The sequence below is a fragment of the Mus caroli genome, chromosome 5 (assembly GCF_900094665.2).
Source record: "Mus caroli chromosome 5, CAROLI_EIJ_v1.1, whole genome shotgun sequence".
Taxonomy (NCBI): Eukaryota; Metazoa; Chordata; class Mammalia; order Rodentia; family Muridae; genus Mus; species Mus caroli.
In genome coordinates, this window is record NC_034574.1 from 28,664,669 (window position 1) to 28,692,100 (window position 27,432).

General features: G+C 54.2%; 1 protein-coding gene across 14 annotated transcripts; it reads left to right on the plus strand.

The window, feature by feature from the left end:
- The first annotated feature begins 11,518 nt into the window (after nucleotides 1-11,518).
- Nucleotides 11,519-26,973, plus strand: Fgfr3 (fibroblast growth factor receptor 3). 14 transcript variants are annotated; one of them, XM_029477574.1, is made up of 18 exons: nucleotides 11,519-11,760; nucleotides 12,110-12,315; nucleotides 17,491-17,760; nucleotides 18,041-18,094; nucleotides 19,587-19,756; nucleotides 19,842-19,965; nucleotides 20,050-20,240; nucleotides 22,020-22,164; nucleotides 22,633-22,823; nucleotides 23,165-23,313; nucleotides 23,571-23,692; nucleotides 23,767-23,877; nucleotides 23,958-24,148; nucleotides 24,258-24,380; nucleotides 24,464-24,534; nucleotides 24,762-24,899; nucleotides 25,044-25,149; nucleotides 25,326-26,973. In XM_029477574.1, the coding sequence occupies exons 2-18, from the start codon at nucleotides 12,213-12,215 to the stop codon at nucleotides 25,470-25,472; spliced, it is 2,406 nt and encodes an 801-aa protein (XP_029333434.1). In that variant the 5' UTR covers nucleotides 11,519-11,760; nucleotides 12,110-12,212; the 3' UTR covers nucleotides 25,473-26,973. The 14 variants fall into 14 exon arrangements, with proteins under 14 accessions (XP_029333434.1, XP_029333436.1, XP_029333435.1 ...); XM_029477576.1 differs by having other exon boundaries at nucleotides 23,168-23,313; XM_029477575.1 differs by having other exon boundaries at nucleotides 11,519-11,734.
- Nucleotides 26,974-27,432: the final 459 nt, after the last annotated feature.

Genomic DNA, 27,432 nt, shown 5'->3' on the forward strand with positions numbered 1-27,432 from the left:
CTACACAGTGAGTTCCAGGACAGCCAGGCCTATACAGAGAAACCCTGTCTCAAAAAACAAAAACAAAACAAAACAAAAAGTAAATGTGTGGTAAGACCAGCTGAGGTTTCAACATCAAAGCTTCCAGGAGTCTCCCAGAGATCCAAATGTGACAGGCTTGGATTTTGGGTGAATTGGTAGGTTTTAGGCATCCTGAACAAGGAGGGTCCATGAGGGTTTTGGGGATCCCGCTGTCTTTGAGTCATTTATGCTCCTATAAGTAACCCCTCACCCATTCTCTTGAAATAACCCCAATAAAACTCACATTTCACCAGCTGAACTTTCATGGTGTCCGTGTTTTCATCTGTTGTGGGTTCCACATCTGGGCTGAGCAAACATGTATGTTGTGTCTCCATGGTAAATGTTCTGCTAAGTAACACTGAGTCAGTATCTGGTGCTCTTCCTGGATGCATCTGTGTGCCTTGCTAATCCCTGCATCTGGCCAACTGTTCTTAGGGCCACATTTGCTTCTGGAGGGCCTAAGCAGGTAAGGTACTGGTTAAGGCCTTTAACTCCAGTGTTCCCTAATAACTGATGAACTGGTCTTAAGTTTTAGGAGCCTTGAGTCATTCCACTTCAAATTGAAGCCCCATCTACAGACCTCGGAGCACTTCTGAAAATGCCGATAGATGATGCCTGGGTTCAGCTTGTCTCCGTTGGCTCATCCCCCTTAGTTAAGGAACCCAGTGGTCTATAACTGAGGACAGAGCTCCTGAGAGAGGCACTAGAGATGTAGGGTGGCATGGGAATTGAGCTGACACCAACAGCACACTCTCTTTTGCTGACTTGGTGACTTGACGACTTGATCTCACAGACCTAGACAAGGTTTTGTGTGTGTGTGTGTGTGTGTGTGTGTGTGTGTGTGTAGCCCTGATTGTCATGGAACTAGATCTGTAAACCAGGATGGCCTTGAACTCACAGAGATCTGCCTCTGCCTCCTGAGTGCTGGATGTTGTGTGCCATCATCACCAGGCTGTAAGCCCAGATTTTGGCCACAGTGTTCTATTTATAGTGGTGCAGAAGTGTAGGGGAGGATTCTAAGGCCAAAAGAGCAGCCTCTACATAGATAGAGTGCTGTAGTTGACTAGTAATATCTGCCATGGATGGGGACTGGCATGTAGTAGCTTACATGCAACGAAGATACTACCCCAGAATGGATTCTAATATCCCAACTCAGTCTAGAAGCACACGGTACATACTCCTGAGAGCACTCTCCTATGGTTTTCTCTAAGTCTCTTAAGTAAGCCTAGCTGTTGGCAGTGCCTCTTACCCCTGATCCACATGACTGGTTTGGAAGATTCTATGGATTGAGGGATGTCAGGTCCCTTCCCTGTGGCACTGGTGGACTCTGCCCAAGGACAGGGGCCGGGCTGAGTTCCTTGTGAGAGGGAGTGAGGATGCAGTCTCTGAATTTGTCTTGTGGTAGGGTGTGGGCCACCTCTTTCCTTCATGGCCTGGTCACAGGTACCAACATGGCCCCCTTCATGTGTTCATGCTCTGCTGCTGGGCCATTGCTGTTGCTAGGCTACAAGCATCCTGTTTGTCTCTGAGACTGTCCCTATCCCAGGTCTTCCTATCTGCTCAGTGCTTGTCCCTCTATCTCCATCCACCTTTTGCTTTCACACATTCCACCTCAGATGCTTTTTGTCACATCTGGTAAGCGCTCTCTCTCTTTGTTTCTGGCCAGAGGTTGCAGGGCTGAGGGCCGCCTGAACGGGGATGATTGTGATTACAGTGTGCCCAAGATCCATCTGGTGACCTCCAGAAGTCTTCAGTTCCTAAGCCCTCTCCTCATCCCAAGGTATACACTTATTTTTGTCCACATTTTATTTATTTTTTTAAAAGATTTATTTATTTATTTTACAGTACACTGTAGCTGTACAGATAGATGGTTGTGAGCCTTCATGTGGTTGTTGAGAATTGAATTTTTAGGACCTCTGTTCACTCCGGTCAACCCCGCTTGCTCCGGTCGGCCCCTCTCGCTCAGTCCCTGCTTGCTTTGGTCCAAAGATTCATTTACTATTACATATAAGTACACTGTGGCTGTCTTCAGACACACCAGAAGAGGGCATCAGATCTCATTACAGGTGATTGTGGGCCACCATGTGGTTGCTGGGATTTGAACTCAGGACCTTCTGAAGAGCAGTCAGTGCACTTACCCACTGAGCCATCTCGTCAGCTCCCACATTTTATGAATAATACTTCAGAATAAACCTGCCCAAGACTTCTCATGAGCTGAGGCCCCAGGCCTAACCAACACTGTTTAATAATGGGAAGGGTAGTCAAGTGGTTGTCTGCTGGAGGCCAAGACTGAAAGCTAGTAGAGACCCTATCAGAGCTTGTCATCCTGCATATTAGAGATGTTCAGGAGCCTCCCATAAGGAGCTGGAGCATATGATATTCAGAGATCCAGAGTAGAGGCCTGATGGGGAAGAGACCCTGTTGGCAGGGCAGGAGGTCTAACCTCAATACTGAGCATAGCTGAGGCAGGTGGAGTTGTCTTCACCCTCCCTTTCAGAACAGGAGGTTCAGGGCAGGCCTGGAGAAGCTGAATAGAGAAGCCTTGGGGAGTGGCACCCATCGAGTCTCCACCTGCCCAACCTGCTGGTTTCTGGCACTACCAGTTATGTGAGCCGACAGTAGCATGCAGTAGAATCCTTTAAGCCCTTAACAAGGAGAACATGGAGTGTGTGTGCATGTGCGTGCCTCTGTGTGTGTGTGTGTGTGTGTGTGTGTGTGTGTATGTGTAGGGAGGTTTGCTACTCTGGGATCCTTAGGTCTGTGTTGCAAGGTAACACAGGGACATGTCCCTGAGAGCAGATGTGGGGGGTCAGAGTGACAGGGAGCCTCATCCCTGGGCAGGTACAGCCCATGTGTGAATGAAGCAAGGGTCCTGGCAGAGTTTCTCTGCCTTAGGCCGGGGGTGGATGGGTTCTTCTATCACTGATAGGTGGGTGGATGGCTGATCATGGTTTGGGAACTTTCCCCCTCTAATGAATTCAGCAAGGGGGACTGGGGCCAACTTCATCTGGTGAGGTGTGAAGACAGGCAGGCCTAGGAAAACCAGGTCTCTGTGAGGCCAGAGCGTATCGCAGGGAAAGGAGTAGGTAATGGGGAAGGGTCTTGCTAGGGGTAGCTGCAACCCTGCTCCGCTGCATCCTGCCTTCTGTGAGCCAAGGCAAGTTGTCCCTTGTACAACTAGACTGAACATTGGGCAAAGAGGGAAACCCCTGGGTGAGACTGGCCCCATAGCTGTGGGATAGCCCTTACCGACCCTGGCATCTTCTTTAGGGTTGCCATGGGTGAAATGGGTTTTCCTGGGTGTCCTGAAAGTCCTTGGATGGGAGGATATGCTATCCTAGGAGGATGTGGGATAGCTTTTCCTAGGGCAGGCAGAAGGGGTAATTCTTGATTTGCTTTATGCCTTGGGGTAGGAGGCTGGCTGCTCTTTTAAAGACTTTAGATTCTGCACCAACTACTTATCTTCATCTCAAAGAGCTCCAGGCGTGCAGAGGTGCAGAGTCTCAGCAGGGAGCCCTCTCCTGAGAGCAGTGATCATTTATGCTACCCATTATATTCGGATTCCCCAACTTTGGTGAACCAACCCGGAAAGTGGAATATCCTGGTCTCAGATCAGGCTACAGCTATACCAGGCTATGGTAGGTAGGCACATGTAGGGCTGGAGGAAGCCTAGAGTTCTAGCTGAGGCTCTTGTGGCTTCCAGATGATCACACGTGATGGCATACAGGACAGGGCCAGGTGTGCTCAGATGAGTATGGGTCCCAGGTTGCTGAGTGAGAGTTCCTGTCTTGCTGTAGGCATGTGTTCTTTCTGCTGGGTGAGATGAGGCGGTGCTGGCATAGGGGCCTGCCCAGCCTTGCTCTGACCCAGTTTTCCAGGCCCAGCCCAGTTCTCTGCACCCAGGCAGGCATGGGGCAGTGGGAGCTCACAGGACTTTTTTTTCAGGAATACCAATGCCCTGGCCCACAGCAGCTTTCCCATCTGGGGCATTTGACTGGCTGGCTGTCAGTACAGTTAGTCCCCCAAGGACACAGGCATCCCTAGGACTTGAGTTGCCAATGATCCTACCAGATCCTGCTTTGGAGTCATCTGTTCTGTGCCTCTGCCTCCAGATGAACTGATGCATTGCCCAGAGTTAGACCCTGTAGCCCTCTAACTAAAGATCCAGTAGTGTTTCCTGCCCTCCTAGAAGCCAGTTATGGCCTTCCCAAAGATGGGGTCCCTTAGGTGACAGGTAGCTTCGGAACAGGCCACAGAGTCACAAGAGTGGGTATAAAGACTCAGTGGGTATAAAAACATTCCAGGGAAGGGGAGGGTCCTTGTGGACAAGGAGACTGGGGCAGCAAAGGCTGCATGAGGCCTGTTGGGAGGTGGGGAGGGGGAGGGAGGGTGGATGTGACTGTGGGAATCCAGCTCTGGTAGCGGCTGGGTAAGCCTCTTTGATCCACATTGAGGCAACACAGACCCCAGTTTAAGATAACTTGGGCTTGGGAACCTGGGCTCTGGCCCCAACTGCCCTTCTGGGTTTCACCCCTGCTCACAGAGAGACACTAGTCTGGGTGGTGACTGACTCTCTGGGCAGGCTCTCCTGGATGCTGGGGCATCGTTCTTTTCTGGTTTGTTTGTTTGTTTGTTTTGTTTTGTTTTTCCCCAAGACAGGGTTTCACTGTGTGGCCCTGGCTATCCTGGAGCTCACTCTGTAGAGCAGACTGGCCTCCAACTCACAGAGATCCACTTGCCTCTGTCTTCTGAGTGCTGGGACTAAAGGTATGTGCCACTACTGTGGAGCTGGGGCACAGTTCTTTTTTTTTTTTTTTGGTTTTTCGAGACAGGGTTTTTCTGTATAGCCCTGGCTGTCCTGGAACTCACTTTGTAGACCAGGCTGGCCTCGAACTCAGAAATCCGCCTGCCTCTGCCTCCCAAGTGCTGGGAGGCGTGCGCCACCACCGCCCGGCTTGGGGCACAGTTCTTAAGCTGTGCTGGCAGGACAACTTGAGGCCCATCAGTTTCCAAGGAGAGGAGTGTGGAGTGCCCACCTCAGGAACAGATAGGCCTCCCCTTGACCCTGCTCCTCTGAGTTAAGCTTTCTGTATCCCTTTCCTAATCAGCTGTTAGCGTCTTTGACTTGGGCTTGAGAGATCATGGGATCCTCTACTCCCTAGTTGGGGCCAGAAGGACAGCCTAGTTTAAGCAGAGGTCAGCATGGACGCATATGTGGACTGTTGTGGGTGTGTACACTGCCTGGGAACCCCATATCAGACTCCTAACCTTTGCCTCAGCCATGGTCAGTGCCTTCCCACCCCAGAGGGCTGACTCAACTCACCCTCAGTCCCTATCCAGGCCAGGCCAGTGAACAATAAAGCTGTCAGCAGCCAGGGCAAGGGGCAGGCAATGGGCGTGGCTAGGAGGAGAGGGCCTCCAGAAGCACAGACATCTCTATTAGGGGATGTAGACCCTGCCTGTCCATCCTACTCAATGCTGGGACCTTGGAGGCTGGGAGCAAGTGGTGGCTCAGAGAGAAGAGGATGACCAGAATAGTTAGCAAGGTCAACAAGGACTTGGAAGTCATGTGGAGACAGGTGTCTAAGGAGCAACTGCCTGCCCACTCCTCAGGCCTATTAATGTACCTGCACGACATGTGCCCTCTGGGTAGAAACATCCCAGGTGAATATTCTGTTTAGCCTATAAAAAGACCCTAAGAAAAGGGTTTCTCAGAGAAAATATGAGATAGTCACAGAACATGCCTTAGCTTTCCCGCCTGTGATGGGGTAGAGACAGACACCACTGTGTACCTAAGCATCAGTCAGCCTCCAGTGGAGTCCAGCAGACAGTAGAAGCACTTTCAGATGTGGACCGAAGAGACTGAATAGGGAAGTGACCTCTACCTCTGTCTCCCCCGCATTCAACTCTCAGGTCCACTATGCCTGCTTTGTGAACTGGGGCAGAGACCCAGGTGATAGGTATAGCTTGATTCTGCTGGAGACTTAGGAGCTGGGGTTTAGGCCTATGACCCTTAGATCTTAGCTGGGACACTCCTGGAAAGTGAGGCTCCTGAAGTGGCCATGGGTCGTGAGTTGGCAGCCTCTATCTGGTAAGTTCTCTGCAAACAGCTACCTCTTCCAATCAGCTGTAAGCAGCCTATGTGTTTGCATCTCCTGCATCCTCCAGGGTCCCCCAGCATCCCCAGAGTCTTACCAGGCTTTGTGGGTGGGCTGGTCCTTTTCCTCAGGCTAATGAGGCACCTAGCTCAGGGCTGCTGAGGTCTCCACTGCTCTGAGAGCTCCCTAACCATTCCACTGTTCCCAAGCTCAGTTCAAACATCTCTGGAAGCCATGTGGTCACCTCTGGTGACTGAGTAACTGGGACAGTGCCTCCTTATTCCCCATCTGTCAAATGGAGCCTCTGTGAGAGTTCTTTCAGGAACCACTAAGACTACCAACTTCACATTCTGAACACACAAGGACCTGGATTACCCAACCCAAGTCGTCTGCGGGAGGACTCAGAACTTAGCAGCATATATGCAGGTGTTTGCGCGCACACACGCCGCCCCAGCTGGCTGCTCTAAACTTAGAGAATAGAGCTGAATGCTTGGCTGAAGGTCACACAGGGATGATGAGTGAGAGGGCCAACCAGTAGAGGGGAACAGAGCAAGACTGCCATAGGTGATGCCAGGAGGGGCCAGTGACTGAGAAGGGTGCAGTGTAATAGAGAGCCACTGGGGTGGAGGAGGAGGGTGTGGCAAAGGCTGCTGGGCCCTGGGGCCTAGATTCCTAGTTCTGCTGGAGCCTGCAGAGTTAGAACTTGTTTATTCTTGGCAGGAAGGCTAGTCCTGGGGGGTGGGAGGGGGGCAAGGCCTTTTCAAAAAAAATAAATAAATAAAACATTCATTTAGAAGGCTCCCAAGGCATGCTGAACTGCAAAAGGGTTCTGGAAAAAATGCCGAGAGGGTTTAAGTGTAAATGGACCCAAAACACCATAATTAAATTTCCCTTAAATTTACCAGAGTTTGGGGTCAAAGAAAAAATAAAACGTAAGGAAAATACACTTGAGGTTTCAGGCCAAGAGCTTAGGAAAATAGATTTTCTGAACGGCTCAGCAGCTACCGGCCTGGCCCTGCCAGTCCCTCGGGTTGTCGCTGCCTCACCTCCTCTCTGCTAGGCACTGCCCTGTGCACATGCTGTTCCTAGGGGCTTTCGAGGCACCCTGATTGTCCCTTGTCAGCTCTTCCAGCTTTCTGCTGTGTAGCTCATCTTTGTCAGCTTGGTAGCCTTGCCCTTGCCCCGCATCTCTTCACAGCTCTGGTCTCCGGTCTTTGCTTGTCCAGGCACATTTTCCAGACCAAAAAAAGTTAGGACCTGAGGTCTAGTGGTCTGAATGAACCCAGGGTCAAAAAGGCCAGCAAGTGTGGTCTGGAATATCACAGCACACCCAGGCTCCCAATGCATGATTCACCTTATTGCCCTTCTCACTCAACCTGCCAGGAAGGTCACAGCTAAAATTAAGGATCTTACATAGTAGCTAGTATTGGCTGAAGGCTTTTGGAATATTTTCTCTTCTTGTTCATGTTCTTAAAAAATCCATTTTTTTGGTTATATTATAATGGGCAAATCAAATGTACTTTTATTTTAATCCTCAAATTATGAGAATGAAATTGAAAGGCGGAAATTACCCACACACTTTCACAGTCGCATCACTGTTCAAACCTGCTCCCTGTTTCTTCTTTGGGGAAAGAAGGTCAGGCTAGTCCTCTAAGACAGAGTTCTGAGCCCCTTCCCCATGGTGCTGCACTGGCTCCTGAGCCTGTGGGCACATAGTAATGGTGCTTCCCAGTAGCTGAAGGAATGGGGACTCCTAGGAAGAGACAGAGCAGCTCTGGGCTCTGAAAGCCTTTGGCCTTTCAACTCAGGCTGTGGAGTCCATTGGGGCTCAGTTTCCCTTTATCCCTGCACTCAGTTTTATGGGCAGCTGGCCCTGCTGGACCAGGCACTCTCCCTGAGTGTAACCTTAGCAGGCTCCTATGGCTCCCTCTGCCTGGGTTCCAGGCCCACTGTGGCCTATAGTAGCTGCCACCTGCCAGAAATCCCATGGGTAAGAGGTAAGTTGTGATTTCAGGTCTGACCAGGAGGAAACACCCCCCCCCCCACTCCTCTCTGCTGACAGTTTCTCACAGCCTCAGCCCTGGTCTGGCTGGGGAGGTCAGGGAAGGGCAAATCTCAGGCTACCTACTGCCAGCCTGAGGGATTCCATTCCAGGACAGGCGCAGCTGGTGCCTCACCGAAGTCTCTTTCCTTGTTGCTTAGCAGCATAGGCCCCAGAAAGCGGAAGCTACTGAGCTCTGAGTCCCTCAGCTCTCTACTCCTAGTATGCCTGACTTGGCCTCTGCTCTCAACTCATGTTCACTGAAGAAGACTCCATTTATGTGAACCTTGGAAAGCTGGTGGGTCCCCCAGCAGTGGGCAGGAGGTATAGGCATGGAAGGGGACTTGATCATTAGGAAATCCCCAATCATCAGCACTAGCGGTTGGCAGGCTCCAACTCTTGTCCCCTGGAACTTTGTCACGGGCCAAAGAGAACCACCTCCTCAGATCCTCATTATAACAATAGCCTGGAGTTCAACTGAGGGGCTTGGGATTAAATAGTGGCCAAGTTAGAGGCAGCATCATGGAGATTTAAGGGCTGGCACCTGCACTGATGACAGAATGGTGGGCTCAGCCTCATCTTGTGTAGGTCTCAGAGAAGCAGGTGGATTCCTGCTGAACCTACTGACTTGGGAAGAATCACCTCATATAGAAAATCCCACTGCAAACAGACCATCCTTCCAGGAATTACATCCCGGTATCAAGGGCAAGGCAAGGGCAAGGCAAGTGAGCTGCAGCTACTCGGGCTGAACACAGGGATCATATTGACATTAGCTCCCGCAGAATCAGTGGAGTCTTAGAAATGCTGCGCCCCTTTGATGTAAGGGCCACCAGACAGTGGCAGCCATGTTGGAAAGTCTATAACACCCAGGCCATGTCAGGATGTGCATGATGTCAAGGGACCAGGAACTGCCAGGTGTGTAGTGGGCAGAAGGTAGCTCCCCCAAAGGCAGGTCTCTGTGCTATCTCCCGGATCCACGAATGTGACCTTGTTTGGAAAGAGTCTTGCAAGCATAACGGTGGGAAGAGGCTTGAGGTGAGGTCATCTGCACTTTATGAACAACTCTAAATCCAACGACAAGTGTCCTTATGCAGGACAGGAGACGTGGGGAGATGAGACAGCAGAGACTAGACTGAGATGACCGTAAGCCATGGATGCCTGCAGGCCCCAGAGTTATAACAGGCAGAAGAAGCCTCCTCAGGGCCCACAGCCAGCCCAACTTGACCTCAGACTTCTGTTGTCCTGAATAGGGAAAGTAAATTTAAGACAACCAGATTTGGCCGGGCGTGGTGGCGCACGCCTTTAATCCCAGCACTCGGGAGGCAGAGGCAGGCGGATTTCTGAGTTCGAGGCCAGCCTGGTCTACAAAGTGAGTTCCAGGACAGCCAGGGCTATACAGANAAACCCTGTCTCGAAAAAAACCAAAAATAAATAAATAAATAAATAAATAAATAAATAAGACAACCAGATTTTAATCTGGAAATTGGCTCAATACAGGAATACAAATTGTAGCCGGATGGTGGTGGCGCACGCCTTTAATCCCAGCACTCGGGAGGCAGAGGCAGGCAGAAAACCAAAAAAAAAAAAGAAAAAAAAAAAAAGAAAGAAAGAAAAAAGAAAAAGGAAAAAGAAAAAAAAGGAATACAAGTTGTGAACAGTTGTGAACACCACAGAGCTCATTTTTAATGAAGGGGCTGATCTCCCCTGACCCCCCACTGCTGCAGTTGAGCAGGGGTCTACAAGAGCTGGCCAGTGTAAGGCCACAGGGTTGGGGGAGGATCAGAGGAGTGGGAGTACCCTGCTTAGAGTCCTCTTTCCTGCATGTGTAGCCCATTGGAAAACAAGGTAGCTTGAGAGATGGTCTGTTGGGCCATGGGGTTCAAAGAACAACCAACACTGGCCTGAGATTCCTGACTGGGTATTTCTAACAAGGAGGTCATCTCAGAAATAAAGAAGTATTGCTGTTTGGATGGATGCTCAGCTCCCAGTTACAGAGTGTGGAGGGTTCTGGTAAATCCTCCAGACGAAGGGCGTGGAAATAGGGGTCAGAGCTCACATTCTGGTTCATTTACTGATAACTAATCTGCCAATAGATTAGGGGAGAATGTCTGCTATGACCCCCTGGGGTGGCATCCTGGGAGAGGACCTGTGGGCAGCTGCCTGGGGGTGCCATGGGAACCCAGGACTGGATTCTAGCCAGTCTGCAGGGAGGGGTCCTTGGCCAGAGCAGGAGTAACAGTAGGCAGAGCTGCCCAGCTCTAGGGTGGACACACAGGGATGAGAGCATGAGGGTTCTGGGGGCAGGGCTTTCCCTGTTCAGCTATCTGGGAAAGATAAGAGTGATCAGTAAGCCAGTGAAGGGTGTTCGTGACCCACTTGCCATTTTTTTCCCCCTGATGAGCAGTGTTAAGTCCTTCAAGCCACATACAGCCAGACTGGGCAGAAGCACTGAGCCAAGTCCCCATGTATCTGGCTCCCATAGGCTTCATCAGACCTTGTGGAACTTGTCTGAAAGTGAGACAAGGTCCCCTGCCTTGTGAGGGTAGATAGAGAGGCCATCAGTCACAGGGTGGTTGCTGTTATAGAAGTTCTGCCAGGCAGGACCTACAGCTTGCCAGCATGATGGGGTGACCAGGCTGATCCTCCAGGGACCAGCTGTCAGTGTGACACTCCCCAGATGGAATGTGTCCCCACATGATGGGTGTGCTGTGCTAGGACATCCATAGGCTGGAGTTCAGGCAGCCTTAGGGTAGGGCAGGCTCCCCTGCTTTGTATCCCCAGCTCTTTTCGTTATTCTGAGAGACTGGGTAAGTTTCTTCCAAAACCTGTGTGTTCTTGGGGAAGTGTGGACATCATTCCTGAGCAGGATGCAGGCAGCTGGTTAGCCTGTCCATCTTTTCTAGGGTGCAATCCCTGGGTCTTTCATCATGTAAACTCTGCTCCATCCTTCACTGGAAGACCTGTTCACACGTATTTGTATTTGTCTTCCTGGAACTGTCAGGCTCTGTACCTGAGGATTTAGCGCTCTTTGCACAGGGTTCATTCAGCTCAGGGGGCCAGTTCACTGTGAAGACGCCCTAACACCTAGACCCCCACCGAGGTCAACCTTCTGAGCCCTTGAGCACAGCGTTATTGGAGGGAGAAGCGTGCTGGTAGACAGTCCTGAGCTCCGCATTGCTTCAAGGGGTCGAGCGTGCGACCCTTGCCTCGCCTGCTCCGCCCCAGCTGGGCTCCCACGCCCTCTGGGACCGCCCGGCGCCCCCGCCTGACCACGCCTCTTCGGATCTCCCGCCCCCTGGCCGCCGGGGAAGGGGAGTGTTCGGGGCGTGGCGGGAGCAGCACTCCCCCCCCCCCCGGCCCCCGCCCCGGCTGCTGCGCGCCGGGCAGCCCCAGTTCAGTGCACTGTGGCAGCGGGGGTGGCGGGAGCAGCTGGCGCCGTGCGATCCGCTCCGGCGGGGGGACTCAGTGGTGGGCGGCCGGCCACTGGGACAGAGGAGACCCTGGAAAAGCGGGCCGAGAGACGGAGCCGCGCGTGGTGAGCTGGGCTCTAGCGGCGGCCAGGTTAGTGTGAAGGACTCGGCTGGCACTCGGAGGGGCCGGGCGGGCTCAGAAGCAGTCAGGGTGTGCGATATGCGGGAAGTGGAGCGGTTCGTAAGTGCGGCGAGGCCGGGGCAAGGCGCGGGCTTCCCGCTCTGGAAAGTTTGCGGCTACTGCCTCCGTCCTGGGAGGGCTCTGCGGCAACCAGGGAGGGAAGGAGGAGGGAGGAACCGCGGCTGGGAGGAGGCGGCCGGCGCCAGGCAGCCCGGGAGAGCTAGGAGTCGGCGGGCGGGGCGGCCGGGGGTCGGGGTTCAGGAGCGAGGCCGCGCTTCCCCGCTGCCCTCCGGAGTAACTCAGTGCTCCCCTCCTGTAGTCTCCACAGAGGCGTTCTCCCACCGGCGCCGGAGCCGGGCGTGGGGGGTTGCAGCATGCCCGCGCGCGCTGCTTGAGGACGCCGCGGCCCCCGCTCTGGAGCCATGGTAGTCCCGGCCTGCGTGCTAGTGTTCTGCGTGGCGGTCGTGGCTGGAGCTACTTCCGAGCCTCCTGGTCCAGAGCAGCGAGTTGTGCGGAGAGCGGCAGGTAAGGACTGACCCAAGGTGTTCTTCTGGGGGCCGGCCCTGAACCACAGGGGCTTTGGCAAGGGCGAACAGCCCTTGGGTGAGGAAGGGGCGTCGGGTTGATTAGCACCACAGGGGCTAGTGCGCCGAGGTTTGTCTCCTGCCCCGCAGATCGCTGTCAGCTCGGACGCGGCAGTTTATGGGGGTGTCTGTAGGCTGGGAGCCACCACCCAAGTGCGAGGCGTCACGTGGACCGGTGCCCGTGACGGTGGTCCCAGGCAGAGGGGCGTTGGGAAGGCGCGCGAGCTGACTTCCCACGATTCCTATTGTTGCTTCTCGAATTTGAGAGGAGGAAAAATGCCTGTTATTGATTCAGCCGTTCTCCCGGAACAGTTCTTCCTCTGCTTCAGCTAAAGGAAGGCTGGACGTTGCGGGGTGGATAGTAGTATCCCAGCCAAAGCTCAGCTCTCTGGGTTTCGCATGACAAGGTGACAGCTTCAGTGCGGCTGCTCCCCTTTTATCCTGTAGGCGGCCTGAGGGGTCGGTTCCCGGGGGCGCGCACAGACTGCCCTTCAGGCCGCACGCTGGGAGATGAGGGGCGGTTGTCTCAGGATCTTGGCGCCGCCTAGGTAGTCCCGCTGACCACCAAAGTCCGATGGCACACTTGAGTGCCCTCCAACGGGCCCCGGAGGCCAAGGATGCGAAAGGGAGCCACGGTCCGCTCTGCGTCCCTTGGTCGCCCGGAGGTGCGACGCGCGCGGCCCCCGGCTGTGCCCGGTGGCAGCGTGGCAAAGCAGAGCAGCGGTCTGGCGGGAGGCCGCGCGAAGGGAGGCTTTCGCTCGGTAAGCTGTCGCCCCACCCGAGCTGAGGCCCGAACAGCCGCTCCTTTGTACCTCGGCGGCCACAGACCGCGCATTGATGGCGGCGCGGCCTCTCGGGGAGGTGCGAGTGCGGCGGGCGCAGCGGGAGGAGGCAGATGGCGGTGTGCCCCTCCCGGCGCCCCCGCGCCCCTCTCTCCAGCGGCTGCAGCCTCCTGGAACAATGTCATTTTCTTTCTTTCTTTCTTTCTTTTTTCTTTTTTTTTTTTTATGAATGAAAGTGGGCCGGGAGCTTGAATGTGCGTGTCTTTCAGCGGCGTGACAGAGGCGGTCGGGAGGTCAGCGCGCGCTTTTGGCGCCTGCTAGGACTGCCTGGCTTCCCGGGTGCCGAATGGCCGGCGAGGAGACCACATTAGCATGTGTATTCAGATGAAGATATTACTTCTTGCGTCGGGTGTCAGTGAGCTCGGGTAGGGGCGGCGGGGCGGAGCGCACACCCTCTCTGTGCCTCAGGCAGTGACGGTGGCCTCCTGGCACGACCCTGCTGCGGGAACCGAAGCTGAGCCGGGCCGCCGGGGATCGGTGGGATCGCCCGCCCCTCGCTTCTGCGTTTGAGCTTGTGAGACAGGTAGGGAATTGATAGGCCAATAAACTTAATCCGGTTCCTTAACGAGATGGGCCGGGCTGTAAAAATACAAAGACCTGGTGAAGTTTACAGAGGTCCGGGCTGGCGCTTTCCCTACGAACATAAATTACCAAGTAGGAGCTGGCTGGGGTCAAGGGCTGTGCGGCGGGCTAGGTACCAGCCTAACCTGGCCACCCTTGGTGAGGCAAGCCCTACTGGTGTGCTTAGTGTGGGAGACAGTAACCCTTAGGGGATCCAGAAGTTGACCCCCCAGGCCGGTTTGCAGAAGCAGGGCCTTCCACCTTCCTTGTCTCCCCCCCACCCTACCTTGCTCGAAAGGCTGGACTTTGAGCCCTGCTGGCCCTCCCAGTGGTTCATTAACCTGGGCTGATCTTAGACCCTGAAGCTTTGGCTCCTATGCTGAGCCTAGAATCCCCTTGTCCTCCAGGTCTCAGGTTTTACTTAGGACCTGGAACTCTCCCCCCACTCCCTTTTGTAGTTGTGCCTAGAAGGAAAACTAGTTACCGAGGGTGTGTTAGGGGGTAGATGATGTATTGGATAGAGGTGGCCTGCCCGGTTGAGAAATTACTGAGCTGTGAACAAAGCCACTTGGGGTTGGGGCCTGCCTCAGCTTGGGTCCTCTCCTAGAACCTAAGTCTCCTCACCTGTCCTGCTACAGAGGACTGGTAATGGCAGGGTTGTTGGGGGGATTAAACCAGATAATCCCCGGTAAGCCCTCATTAGCCCGCCCAGCCTCTGGAGTTTTCTTTTATTCTTCCTTTCTTGACTTTTATAATAAACTGTGGAAACTGGAATGTCTCAAGGTGGGATGGTGGGGAATGGGGAGGAGGAAGGCAGGCGAGAGACCCTTGGCTTCAAGGCCCCTTGGGGCAGGCACCCTCCTTTCTCTTGGGTTATTTTCCTCATACACCTGGCCATACCTCCCACACCAGCTGTGTTCACTATCGAAGCAGGTGTCACTCAGATCTGTGTCCTGGTTTTGCTCCAAAGTCCAAGTCGAGTTCTTTAGGGTGACCAACCTCAGACCAGGGTTGGATTTGATGCTGGTTTTGGCCAGGGTTGGATTTGATGCTGGTTTTGTAGTGCGCACGTACGTCTCAACAACAGAACCCAGGCTGTCAGCTCCTCCAGGCAGGGGATTTAGCCCTCCCTCCAGCTGGTCAGCTGTGGTCTCACTCCATTGTTTGACTCAGGGAGCTTCTGCATAGGCACCCCTCAGTCCTACACCCCTTTTACAGACTTCAGAAACTTAACCAGGGCTTTCTGGACCTTAGGTCTGCAAGTTGGGATTTGCACTTTGTGCCGTAGTGGATGAAACCGAGGCAATCTAGGAGGCTCTACGCCCAGCACAACTTGATTGGGATACAGTGTCCCTTAGCCTGCAACAGTGAGCCTACAGTACCTAGGTCCATGTTAGTACCATATAGCAATGGGGGTAGGTGCTATGGGATCCATGTGGTAGGGACATTGTCCTCTTAAAGGGCACAACAGAAGTACCAGTGCTTGCGTGCTACGTTTGGCTCCTTTGTTGATGGGGCCTATGGTGCACACCTGGAGGCTGATGGTGTGGGAGTTCCTCTGACCAGGGCATTGCTTCTACAGCCTCAGAATCTGGTATTACATATTCTGCATTGTCTCAAGCACTGTCCTATACTGTCCTTCCCTTATCCCTACCTGACTCAGGTCATAAGTTCCTCTAAGCCCTGTGACCCTAGAATGGTGCTTGTTGGTAGATGTTGTTACCCAAGGCCCCCAAAGTCCAGGTGTCTGGTTTCGCCTAGCTCCTAGTGGTCAAGATGGATGGGTGGATCAAAGGTTAGCTCTTTGAGCTGACTGAACCATTTCCCCTCCAGCCATCTGCTTCTCCAAGGGTCTGGCTTGGGAGCTGCCATGTTCTTTTCCAGTCCATCTTTGGATTAGGTTAAAGCAAATACTTGTGTGCATGGCTTGAGCGGTTGTCTTGCCCAGACCAAATTGGAACCAACTGGCTGTTGCCTTTGGGCCAAGGCCTGGACTGAGGCTCTTAACCAGCCTGTCCTTGCCCTTCTGTGGAGGGAGAACTCAAGCAGCTTCCAGCACTGGGTGGTCCCCATAGGACATGGTAGCAGGATTGGAGAACTGGAAGTCAAGACAGTAGTCTCCTGGCTATGGGACCTCCATAGGGCAGCTTAATGCTGTGGGGCTCTGAAGGACATGAGCTTTGGGGATATTTTAGGGATATTCCCTCTGTCTGTCAGAATCCTGGTGGACTTTGAGCCTGTGGGCTGTCTCTGGGATGGACAGAATTGGGCCTAAGGACTGGTGTGGCCAGAGTGGACAGCTGGGCCTTGAATCTAGGCCATGCGTCGGCGGAATGACAAGTGACATTATAGCCAGTCCAGCTGGATCTGAGGAAGGAGGTCTGCTTAGCAGGACCACCCACTCCTGTCCTGGGCCCCAAGCCCAGCTGCCCTGTGATGGGCATTGTCAGGTTCTGGCAGGGAGGCCTGGAGGAGATAGCCCAGCTGGTGGTATGTCCCTGAGGGTGAAGTCTTTGAGCCACCGCATGAGCTGGGCAGCACCTGGGCAAGGCAGAGGTGTATTACCTGTGTCCGCCTAGTGGAGGAGCTATGCTGCTTCAGTTCCTTAGCCCTCAGGGTGGGTGGCTGGCTCTACTTGGCTCACATGCCCACTCGGACAGTTCTTCCCCACCCCCCCCCAGTCCTCATTTGTGAAATGGGGGTCCCATGTCCTCAGCCAACCTGTGAACTCAGGAGTCTCATAGCCCACTGACTAGAGACCTAAGAGACCAGAATGGTGTCCATGTTTTCCTAGCTGGCTCTTCTGTGAAATGGGTTTGCAAGGCGTGGACTGTCCAAGCATCCCCAGCTGGTATACTTTGGTCTCAGGAGGTGCACAGCTCCTATGAACAGCAGCCCTAGTGGTATATGCCAGCAAGGGCTGCTCACCCATGTTCTTGTATGACCTCATGTTGTCTTCTCTCTTTCCATTTATTTTGATTTTGTTTTTAAGACAGTAGCCAGGCTGGCCTTGAGCTTATAGCAATTCTCCTGCTTCAGACTTCTGAGTGCATGAGCCACCATACCTAGCTTTCTCTTCCTGTTTAAAGTATGTTCTGTTCCCTGGCTCTCTATCCAAACTGGTTTAGAAGCCAAGATGAGGGTTGGGTACAAAGAGAGTTCTGAAAGGGCTCCCTATTCTTTCTCTGAGCTTTGAGCCAAAGTCCAGGGAAGGACAGCCTGTCTCCAACCTGCTTTTGTGCCTCCCTGTGAGCTTAGGACTGATTTTACATTTCCAAATGGTGGAAGGATCAGAGGAAGGAGAATTGGTGACTTTTTTGTGGTGTGGGGCTGAGCTCAGGGCTTCAGGCATTCTGGGTAGGTGCTGTAGCACAGAGTTGTCCAAAACCCTTCTGGGCACTTTAAAGATGATTCAGGTATCAGGAGGGCTGTGCCTCTTTCAGATCATCTTGGGAAGACAGCTTCCTCCTGTAGGGCAGAACCAGAAGCCTTAGCCCATGATTGACAGAGCTGAGAGCTGGGGCCCACTAGCTCTTATGAAAACAGTTTTCCACCCCTGGTTTGAACATTGTCTGGCAGGCCCCCAAGCTCCAGGAGCATATCCCTCACCTGCCTACATACAGCCCTTGCTAGTGTGTTTGCAAAGTGAAGTGCTGGGTCTCCAGCATGCTTCTCTGGAGAACCTGTTTCATAGCGTCCCATTTACTCCACAGAGGTTCCAGGGCCTGAACCTAGCCAGCAGGAGCAGGTGGCTTTCGGCAGTGGGGATACCGTGGAGCTGAGCTGCCATCCTCCTGGAGGTGCCCCCACAGGGCCCACGGTCTGGGCTAAGGATGGTGCAGGTCTGGTGGCCTCCCACCGCATCCTGGTGGGGCCTCAGAGGCTGCAAGTGCTAAATGCCTCCCACGAAGATGCAGGGGTCTACAGCTGCCAGCACCGGCTCACTCGGCGTGTGCTGTGCCACTTCAGTGTGCGTGTGACAGGTAAGTGCTTGGTGGGTGGGGCCGCAACGTGTGTTGAACAGCTGTATAGCCAAGGAGATCAGGACACTCCTGGGCTGGGTGGCTGCAGCATCCCTGGCCTAAGGGTATTGTTGGCTGTTGATAGAGAGGAGGGGGTACCCCTAAGTAGGTGCCATCTGAATGAATGGCCTTGTAGAGGCAGGATCCTAAAGGTATGAGAGCGGTGGGCCTCAGATATGGGAAGCAGCAGGTCTTTGGATATAGGGGTATCTATCACAGAACCCCCACTTGGAACTTGCAGATGCTCCATCCTCAGGAGATGACGAAGATGGGGAGGACGTGGCTGAAGACACAGGTGAGATTAGAGTCTATGTCCACTGAGCTGGTCAGGGCCGGGATGCTTCTCTGGTGGTTAAAGGGGAACACTGCTACAGGTGGGTAGACCAGAGAACAGTACTCCAGGAGCAGGGAGGAGGCAGGGCTGGTCTGCAGGGACATTGCTATTGACTCTGGTAGGACGGGGCACCACAGGGGTGAGGATAGCCAGGGATGCAGCTCAGATTGTTGCTGAGGAACAATAGATCCAGGGATGAAGGGCACTGGTGGTTGTTGGTTCAGACCGGCAGGAGGGGACAGTGGCTGTGTATGCTGAGGTGTACATTGTGAAGAGGGCGTGTGTGTGTGTGTGTGTGTGTGTGTGTGTGTGTGTAGCTATAACTTGGAGACTAGGCTATGCAGACTGAGTACTTGGGCCATTTGGAGACTTCTGGGGAAGAGTGGACAAGGTGTCCTCCAGTGGAATAAAAAAAAAAATTGGTAGGAAATCAGGACTGAGTCTCTGGTGTGTGAGGGCAAGGAGAATGGGTACAGGGGCTTGAGTGAGATTTTAGAGTGGAATCGACACAGGAAATTATCACTGACGCCGACAGAGGCTCCTGTCCTGGGGAGTCATTTGGCTTCTCATTTCCCTTTCCCCTTTGGCTACCAGCTTGTTGAGAGCAAAATTTCTAAGCCAGTTTTCCCCTCCCCTGGCTCCTGCACCAGCCATGTTACCTTGCCCTGAGTTTGTGTCCACTTTTGCCTTCCTGGCTTTCCCAGGCTGTATCTAGTGCTTACACCCCACGTGGGCTTAGGCTCTGAGGTGACTAAAGGGTCATCTTCTGGACCTTGCCTGGTCGTGGGAAGCATTGGCTCACTGCCGTCGCTGAGTGTGCCAAGCTAATGGCTGCCCTGGAACCCTGGGAGGGCAGCTCAGCATGGAGGGTTCCCTCACCAGCGTATGCAGACGGTTCTCTCCTCCTGTGCTGTGGCTTCTCCACCCACAGATGCACATGGTCCTATGGTAGAGTGTAGTGAGGTCACTGCAGAAGGGGCCTGCCTCCCTAGTCTGTCCTGGATCCTTGCTCTGTCCCTCAGCTGCTTCAGGAGTCCCAGCAGGGTGGCTTCCTCCACCCAGCCGAGAAGAACCAGAGCGCTCAGTGGGGGGAAAGCGCGACCTAAAGGAAGCAGGCCAGGCCCTGGGCACTGCAGAGGCTGGCTTGGGGTTTGCAGACTGGTGGGATGACCTGGCCTAGGCGTTCTAGGATCTGCATCCTACTGAGATCTGGGGCCCTTCACCTGTGGGCCTGGGATCTGGGGACCTCCACTTGTGGGCTTGCACCCAAGGGTGAGGAGGAGATAAATTCAGATCTGAGAGTAGGGCAACTGGTAATGCAATGTCCAGGCTCAGGGAGACCGTTCAGGCAAAGCAAAGGACTCTGAATACAGAAGGGTAAACAGGCTAGAGACAGGCAGGGGAGGTTCTGGAAGGCACTGGTTACAGCTGTTATGGGTACTTCTGCCATCAGGGGCTCCTTATTGGACTCGCCCAGAGCGAATGGATAAGAAACTGCTGGCTGTGCCAGCTGCAAACACTGTCCGCTTCCGCTGCCCGGCTGCTGGCAACCCTACCCCCTCCATCTCCTGGCTGAAGAATGGCAAAGAATTCCGAGGGGAGCATCGCATTGGGGGCATCAAGGTAGGTCTGGGAAAGAAAGGGGCCTGGGGGCAGGGGCTGGAGACAAGGGATAGTCTGCATCTACTCACAAACTAACTACCTGCAGCTCCGGCACCAGCAGTGGAGCTTGGTCATGGAAAGTGTGGTACCCTCTGATCGTGGCAACTATACCTGCGTGGTTGAGAACAAGTTTGGTAGCATCCGGCAGACATACACACTGGATGTGCTGGGTGAGGGCCAGGCCGGGTGGCTAAGGCAAGGGGCATCTCTGGGTCCCTTGGCCCTACTGGCCCTGACCTGACTGCCTCTTGCAGAGCGCTCCCCACACCGGCCCATCCTGCAGGCTGGGCTGCCGGCCAACCAGACAGCCATTCTAGGCAGTGACGTGGAGTTCCACTGCAAGGTGTACAGCGATGCACAGCCACACATCCAGTGGCTGAAGCACGTGGAAGTGAACGGCAGCAAGGTGGGCCCTGACGGCACGCCCTACGTCACTGTACTCAAGGTAGGCTCTATCCCCGGCTGGTGACTGGCAGGGTGGGTAGATCAGCTGGGGCAGCCCTGGCCTTGGCCCGTATGTCCCTCTTGGCTGAAGGATATGTTGGGATTTACCAAGGTATTGGAACTTCTGAGAAGGGGCAGCTTAGTTCCAGTGCATGTCATTGCTCTGAGCTCTAGGCAGGCTCTGTGTTACTTGTGCCCTGCTGTGGGACTTGTCTGTTCCAAGGACTGAGCCTGCAGAAGTCTTCTCTTGGGTAACAGTTATGGTGGCTCAGGGCAGGAGGATGACTGTTGAGTTAGTACCCTCTGGACCCCAGGGGACTGGCTAGACACTCTCCAGCTGGCCCCGGATTGGCTGGTGTCATCTGCTTGCATTTAGCACTGGCTCTGTCCTGCCCCTCCCTCTGCCTGTAGCAAGTTCCATACCCGATTTCAGGACTTTGCGACACTGGACGCCCAAAGAAAATAGCTGTTGAGAGACAAGGAGGTCTGGTTGGGGAGAGGAATAGGGATTGTTTGGAACAGGAACCCTGGCTGTTGAGAAAGAGGCCACTGGGGTCCTGTCTGACGCGTCTCACACCATGGGCGTGGATGTTCACGAGAATAAGCTAGTTGCCCTAAAAAGATCCCTGGGGTTAGAGTTTAGAGGCTGTGGGTTACAGGTTTTCTCTCTCTCTCTTCCCCTCCCCCCGTCCCCCGCCTCCTCCGTTCTCTGTGTGTGCGTGTATGTAAGTGTGTATGTGTACCTGTGGTGACAGACATGGAGAGGCCTCTTTCTGAAACCACGCCCACCACTGCCATGACGTGCCTCCTCTCCAGGCGGCTTTCCAGGCGTTGCTGCCCAGCCCATCTTTGGGAATCTCCCTTGCCCTGCCTCATCCTTACATCCTTCCGTCCTTCCGGAGCTGGCTCGGGGTGTGCCTGAGCCCAGTCTCTTGTCCCCGCAGTCCTGGATCAGTGAGAATGTGGAGGCAGACGCACGCCTCCGCCTGGCCAATGTGTCGGAGCGGGACGGGGGCGAGTACCTCTGTCGAGCCACCAATTTCATAGGCGTGGCTGAGAAGGCCTTTTGGCTGCGTGTTCACGGGCCCCAAGCAGGTAACGACTCTGTCCCATGCCTGCCTGGCACGCTGAGCTCCAGCTTCAATGCCCCCAGCCGTGCACCTGCCTGCATGCCCTGCACGAACTGCCCTGCTTGACCCTGCCTGTGGCTCCAACTCTACTTGTGATGCCTCAACAATACTGGTAGCCCCCAGTTACCACTGACTGACTGTTTGCTTCAGCACCCCCTCCCCAAAGGCCTGTGCTGTTCTCTTGCATCCCCCACTTGCATACTCAGAAGATCTGTAGAGCCTGTTAGGGGCCACGGTCTGCGTTGTGTGTGAGCATCGACCTTACACCCATCTCCAGCTGGCTGATGCCTTCTGGCTTCTCGTCCATCCATCTGTCTGCCCCATCTTTTCTTCTGCATCTCTCCTGTTTCTGCACTAATTCTGCATGCTGCCTTTGTGTGGCACCGTGCTGCCCACCTGCCTGTTGCTCACCTTGGGACAGAGGACTCGCCACTGGTGGAGGGATTGGCTTCAGGCTCGGTTGCCTCAGTGCAGGAGGCAGAGGGCCCTGGGCCTCTGTGGCTGTGGCAGGGCCATGGTGGTGGCCGAAGATGTGGTGGTGGCAGCGGCGTTTTCCTTGCAGCCTGGCTGGATCATCTCCATGTGGACTGCTGTGGTACCCAAAGGGAGGTGCTGGCACTCGCCTATCGCGCTCTGTTCTCTCTTTGTAGACTGCAGGCGCTAACACCACCGACAAGGAGCTAGAGGTTCTGTCCTTGCACAATGTCACCTTTGAGGACGCGGGGGAGTACACCTGCCTGGCGGGCAATTCTATCGGGTTTTCCCATCACTCTGCGTGGCTGGTGGTGCTGCCAGGTACTGGCTTCTGCTGCTGCTCATGCCGCACCTGTCCTCTTAGGGTGCTGTCTCAGGACATGCCAAAGCTGCCAGGGACTTCAGGGGGCCCATCCTGTGAAACTCACCCAGGCTTTGTGCTTGGTGTGGAAACATGAATCGGCCCTGCCTGTCTTGGTCCTGCAACGGCCTCTTCTCTAACAGGGCCCCCCATTGTCCTGATCTGAGGCTCTGGCATTTCCTGGGTGCCTGGGTAGCGGTGTGGGTGCTTCTGGCTCTGCTGGGCTTCTCTCCTGGGTTTCTCTCCTGGGCGTGTCCCCTGCTGGCTCTCAGATGTGATTATACTACAAGGCGAGTGAGGGGCCATCAGCCCCTCTTCTCCAAGTATCCCAGGTCCCTTCCCTCCCCCACTGGGGCCTGTGGTTCCGGCCGGGCCGGGGGAAAGCTTGAAAAGGCTGGATGAGGCCCCCAAAATTTGTATCTTTGCAGCTGAGGAGGAGCTGATGGAAACTGATGAGGCTGGCAGCGTGTACGCAGGCGTCCTCAGCTACGGGGTGGTCTTCTTCCTCTTCATCCTGGTGGTGGCAGCTGTGATACTCTGCCGCCTGCGCAGTCCCCCAAAGAAGGGCCTGGGCTCGCCCACCGTGCACAAGGTCTCTCGCTTCCCGCTTAAGCGACAGGTAACAGAAAGTAGATACCAGGTTTTGACCTCCCTGTCCTGCCTCGTGTCTCCTAGAGTCCCAGCAGGGCCTGGGGCCTGCCCAGGACATATTCTCTGTGGTTGGGTGGGCTGATGCCTCCTTATCTCCATATGGAGCTCAAGTTTTCTCTGAGGTGCAAAACATTTTTAGTAGTCTTCAGTCACCACTGTATAGAAGTCCGAGCAGCTAGCCCTTTTCTTGGCTCCACACCTTGCCTCATAGACTTGACCTTGCCATCGTGGATGCTCTACCACCCCACTCCTTTTACAATGCCCAGCCCACCCACGTTGTATGGTACCAACTTGTCCTGATGACCCAAGCAGGTGTCCTTGGAATCTAACTCCTCTATGAACTCCAACACACCCCTCGTCCGGATTGCCCGGCTGTCCTCAGGAGAAGGTCCCGTTCTGGCCAATGTTTCTGAACTTGAGCTGCCTGCTGACCCCAAGTGGGAGCTATCCAGGACCCGGTCAGTGGTGGTGAGGGACAGTATGTATTTGGTGGGGTTTAGTATATACCTGGTGGGGGTTCTACGGTTGGGGGCTAGGTAGCTACTAGGCAGAGCCTTGTTGGAGGTATTCCCGAGATACTCCAGGGTGGGGTTTGAAGGGTCATTCTTTGTCTTCATGAGCAAATGCCCCTAGGGTTTCTGAGATACAGTGGTACATGACCCATGAGGGCTGGGGGTGCTGGGCACACACTCACTGCCTCTGTTTCCATGGTCAGGCTGACACTTGGTAAGCCTCTTGGAGAAGGCTGCTTTGGACAGGTGGTCATGGCAGAAGCTATTGGCATCGACAAGGACCGTACTGCCAAGCCTGTCACCGTGGCCGTGAAGATGCTGAAAGGTGAGGAGGGAGGGAAGTAGAGGGGCCTTTGAGGGCTGTGGGGCTGTCAGCTGACACCTCTGTTCCCGGCACAGATGATGCGACTGACAAGGACCTGTCGGACCTGGTATCTGAGATGGAGATGATGAAAATGATTGGCAAGCACAAGAACATCATTAACCTGCTGGGGGCGTGCACACAGGGTGGTAAGTCAGGTGGTAGGTGGGCCCACTGGCAGATGGCACTCTGGAGACTGACAGCATCTCTAAGGTGCCTGTGCTTCCAGGGCCCCTGTATGTGCTGGTGGAATACGCAGCCAAGGGCAATCTCCGGGAGTTCCTTCGGGCGCGACGGCCTCCAGGCATGGACTACTCCTTTGATGCCTGCAGGCTGCCAGAGGAACAGCTCACCTGCAAGGATCTAGTGTCCTGTGCCTACCAGGTGGCACGGGGCATGGAATACTTGGCTTCTCAGAAGGTGGGCAGAGACAGGGACCAGGCCAGGTGGAGCCTCTCTGGGTGGAAGAACGGGTGATTGTTTGCCTGAGCTAGGGAATGGTCATCTCAGGTTCCTTTTGTCTCTTCAGTGTATTCACAGAGACTTGGCTGCCAGAAACGTCCTGGTGACTGAGGACAATGTGATGAAGATTGCGGACTTTGGCCTGGCTCGAGATGTGCACAACCTGGACTACTACAAGAAGACCACAAATGTGAGCCCTGGTCCTGCATGGTGGGGGTGAAGGGCCCCTCCAGGAGGCCCCACCCGAGAGCCAACACCTCTCCCTCTGCCCAGGGCCGGCTACCTGTGAAGTGGATGGCACCAGAGGCCCTTTTTGACCGAGTCTACACCCACCAGAGTGATGTGTATGTGTCCCCACGTAGGATGGGGGTAGGGAGATCTGAAGAGAGAAGAGACGCAAATTGCACTTTTGCAGTCTTCAGGGTCCTGGTCCCCTCATTGGGCCACCAGCACAGCCCTGGCTTCTCTTTCTTCTGGTGCCCTGCTTTGCCCATCAGTGGTATGTCCTGGTACAGGGCTGCTGCAGTAACAGGCCGGGGGTAACAGGCCTTTTGTCCTCAATCCCCTGCAGTTGGTCTTTTGGTGTCCTCCTCTGGGAGATCTTTACGCTGGGGGGCTCACCGTATCCTGGCATCCCAGTGGAAGAGCTTTTCAAGCTGTTGAAAGAGGGCCACCGTATGGACAAGCCAGCCAGCTGCACACATGACCTGTGAGCCTTGTTCATTCCTCTACACTCCAGTCCCTGGGGTGGCAGGATTCCTACCAGGGCCCTTGGAATGTGTAGGAGACTGGTGGCCTGGAGGGAGGTTGGGGTGGGTAGGAGGCCAGGGAGCCATAGCTGTACTTGCTGCAGGTACATGATCATGCGGGAATGTTGGCATGCGGTACCTTCACAGAGGCCCACCTTCAAGCAGTTGGTAGAGGATTTAGACCGCATCCTCACTGTGACATCAACTGACGTAAGTGTCCCTCAGTCCTGCCCCCCTCTGTGGCTGCCTTGCTTATTTTAAGTGTTGCTCTTTGGAGCTCCAGTGGCGGGGCTGGCCTTTAGGGGGCATAGCCTGAACACAGATGGCGTGGGATAAAAGGGGGTGAATGCTAAGGGACAGTCCTGACAACCATGTCCACCAAACAGGAATACTTGGACCTCTCCGTGCCATTTGAGCAGTACTCGCCAGGTGGCCAGGACACGCCTAGCTCCAGCTCATCCGGAGATGACTCGGTGTTCACCCATGACCTGCTACCCCCAGGCCCACCCAGTAATGGGGGACCTCGGACGTGAAGGGCCAACAGTCCCACAGACCAAGCCCCAGGCAATGTTTACGCGGACCCTAGCCCGCCCTGCTACTGCTGGTGTGCAGTGGACCCTAGCCAGCTCAGTGCAATGGGCCAACAATAGACAAGACTTCCTGCGTGTTTATCCTTGGCTCCTGGGTGCAGAGGCCCCTTGGGAACATGCACTGCTGTAGAGTGATCTCCTGACTGGCCAGGAGCACCAAACAAGAATGTAAGAGGCCCACCCTGTGCAACCCTGGGGTTCTGGCCCTCTCATTTCCCACTGCTACCTTCCAGGGACCATTGTTGGAGAGGGCTAGACTCCATGTCCAGAGTAGGCCTTGGCCTTCTTGGTGCCCCAAGCTGAGCCTACAGGGAGGCTCTGCTCTGTGTGGCAAGCCTCTCTTCTACATGGCACCTTGTGCCTGGGGGTGTCATAGCTCGACATCTCCAGGCTGCCTGCTTCCCACCCTGCCCCTCAGAGACAAATTACGGGTACCTGAAGGGGGGGCATAATGTCTATCAGAAAGGTTTATTCCAGAGGAAAATGTACATTTATATAAATAGATGCTGTGTATGATATAAATATATACATACATATATATAAGAATATCTATATGGAAAAAGGCAAAGTTGAGGCCCAAGGGAGCAAGATACTCCATGGGTCTCTCTAGGAAACTGGCAAGAGCAGGCTGAGAAGCAAGGGGCTTTTCTGGCATGGCAGTTTTGTTTGTACTGGACCTGTATATTTGTAAAGCTATTTATCAACCCCCAGAGCGCCAGTCCCCGACCCCAGGTTCATAGCATTTAGTCCCAGGGTATTGCAGCCATCTTAAGTTGTAACTTATTAACAGCGGAAGAGGTTCATGCTGGATTTAGGGAGTTGCTGAGAATGTGCGTCTGGCCTCCACCAGGCTGGCTGTGGCCCCTTGGCACTTGAATGGCTCTCCTAGTCAGAGCTGGCTCCAGGGAGCATTTTCTGTTGCCTTTGGCCCTCTTTTGTGGGGGATTAGATTTATATAGGAACTTTCTTTAGGAGATGTTTAAAAATTTTTAAGGTGAACTGGTATTTTTCATACAGATTATTCTAATTGCTATGTATTCCAGGCAGGGGCCTGTGCCCAGGGAAGGGCTGGCCCTGCAAGAAGGTTCAGATGTTAATAGTTATCTGTTACAAGTTTATCTATCTATAATTTATTGAGTTTTTACAAGTTGTCTTGCTGTAGGCTTAACACTTCCTATGCAGTGCTTCTAGACTTTTATAGCCTAGACTGCTACCTTTCAAAGCTTGGGAGACAGCGGTGAATGCAATCTTGTTACTTTTTGTACTGTTACTGGGCCCTAGGCTTGGGTGGCTGTCCCTTGCCTGTCAGCCAGCAGGGTCAGGACAGTGGCTCAGGGTGACTTTCTTGGGGCCTAGCACATGGTTTGTCAGCCCACGCTGGCAGATGTGGTTTTGTTAACACAACCAACTTACTTTCCAAAAAATAAAGAGATAACTGGTTCCATGAGTGTCTCGATTTCTGTTCTGAGACGGGTACAGCTGTGTCCTTGTTGCCTGTGGGGACAGGTGGGGAGGTGGGATAATAGCACCTGGGGATTGAGCAGCCTCTGGCTGGTCCCTGGAAGAAGGTACTGGTCCCAAGCTCCAAGGGACCTTGCTTTTCTTTCTCAGGGCAAGGACAGCTGGACTGCGGGGTGCCTTCCTGTGGCCCAAAGTGGCAGGCTGGTCAGGGTTATCGGAGTCTAGAGGTGCCAAGGACAGGATTCAAGCAAGTTGTGTCCATAGGAGGGGACTGTGGATATGTATGTGGAGGAAGTGTTTTGGGTCTCTTTGGTCCCCTGGCTGTCCTGACAGGGAAGGGATCTCATGAGGACAGAAGGTGCTTAATTATATTTGAAAGTTCTCTGGGGAAAAGGCAGGTAGCCAAACCCCCTGGTTTAAGCAATCTGCATTGGGCCAGGCA

Coding starts and splice junctions, on each gene's coding strand:
- Fgfr3 (XM_029477565.1), top strand. CDS start 12,949: ATGGCACACTTGAGTGCCCTCCAACGGGCCCCGGAGGCCAAGGATGCG. Junction 19,966..20,049: donor ATACACACTGGATGTGCTGG/GTGAGGGCCAGG, acceptor TGCCTCTTGCAG/AGCGCTCCCCACACCGGCCC. Junction 24,149..24,257: donor AATACTTGGCTTCTCAGAAG/GTGGGCAGAGAC, acceptor TTGTCTCTTCAG/TGTATTCACAGAGACTTGGC.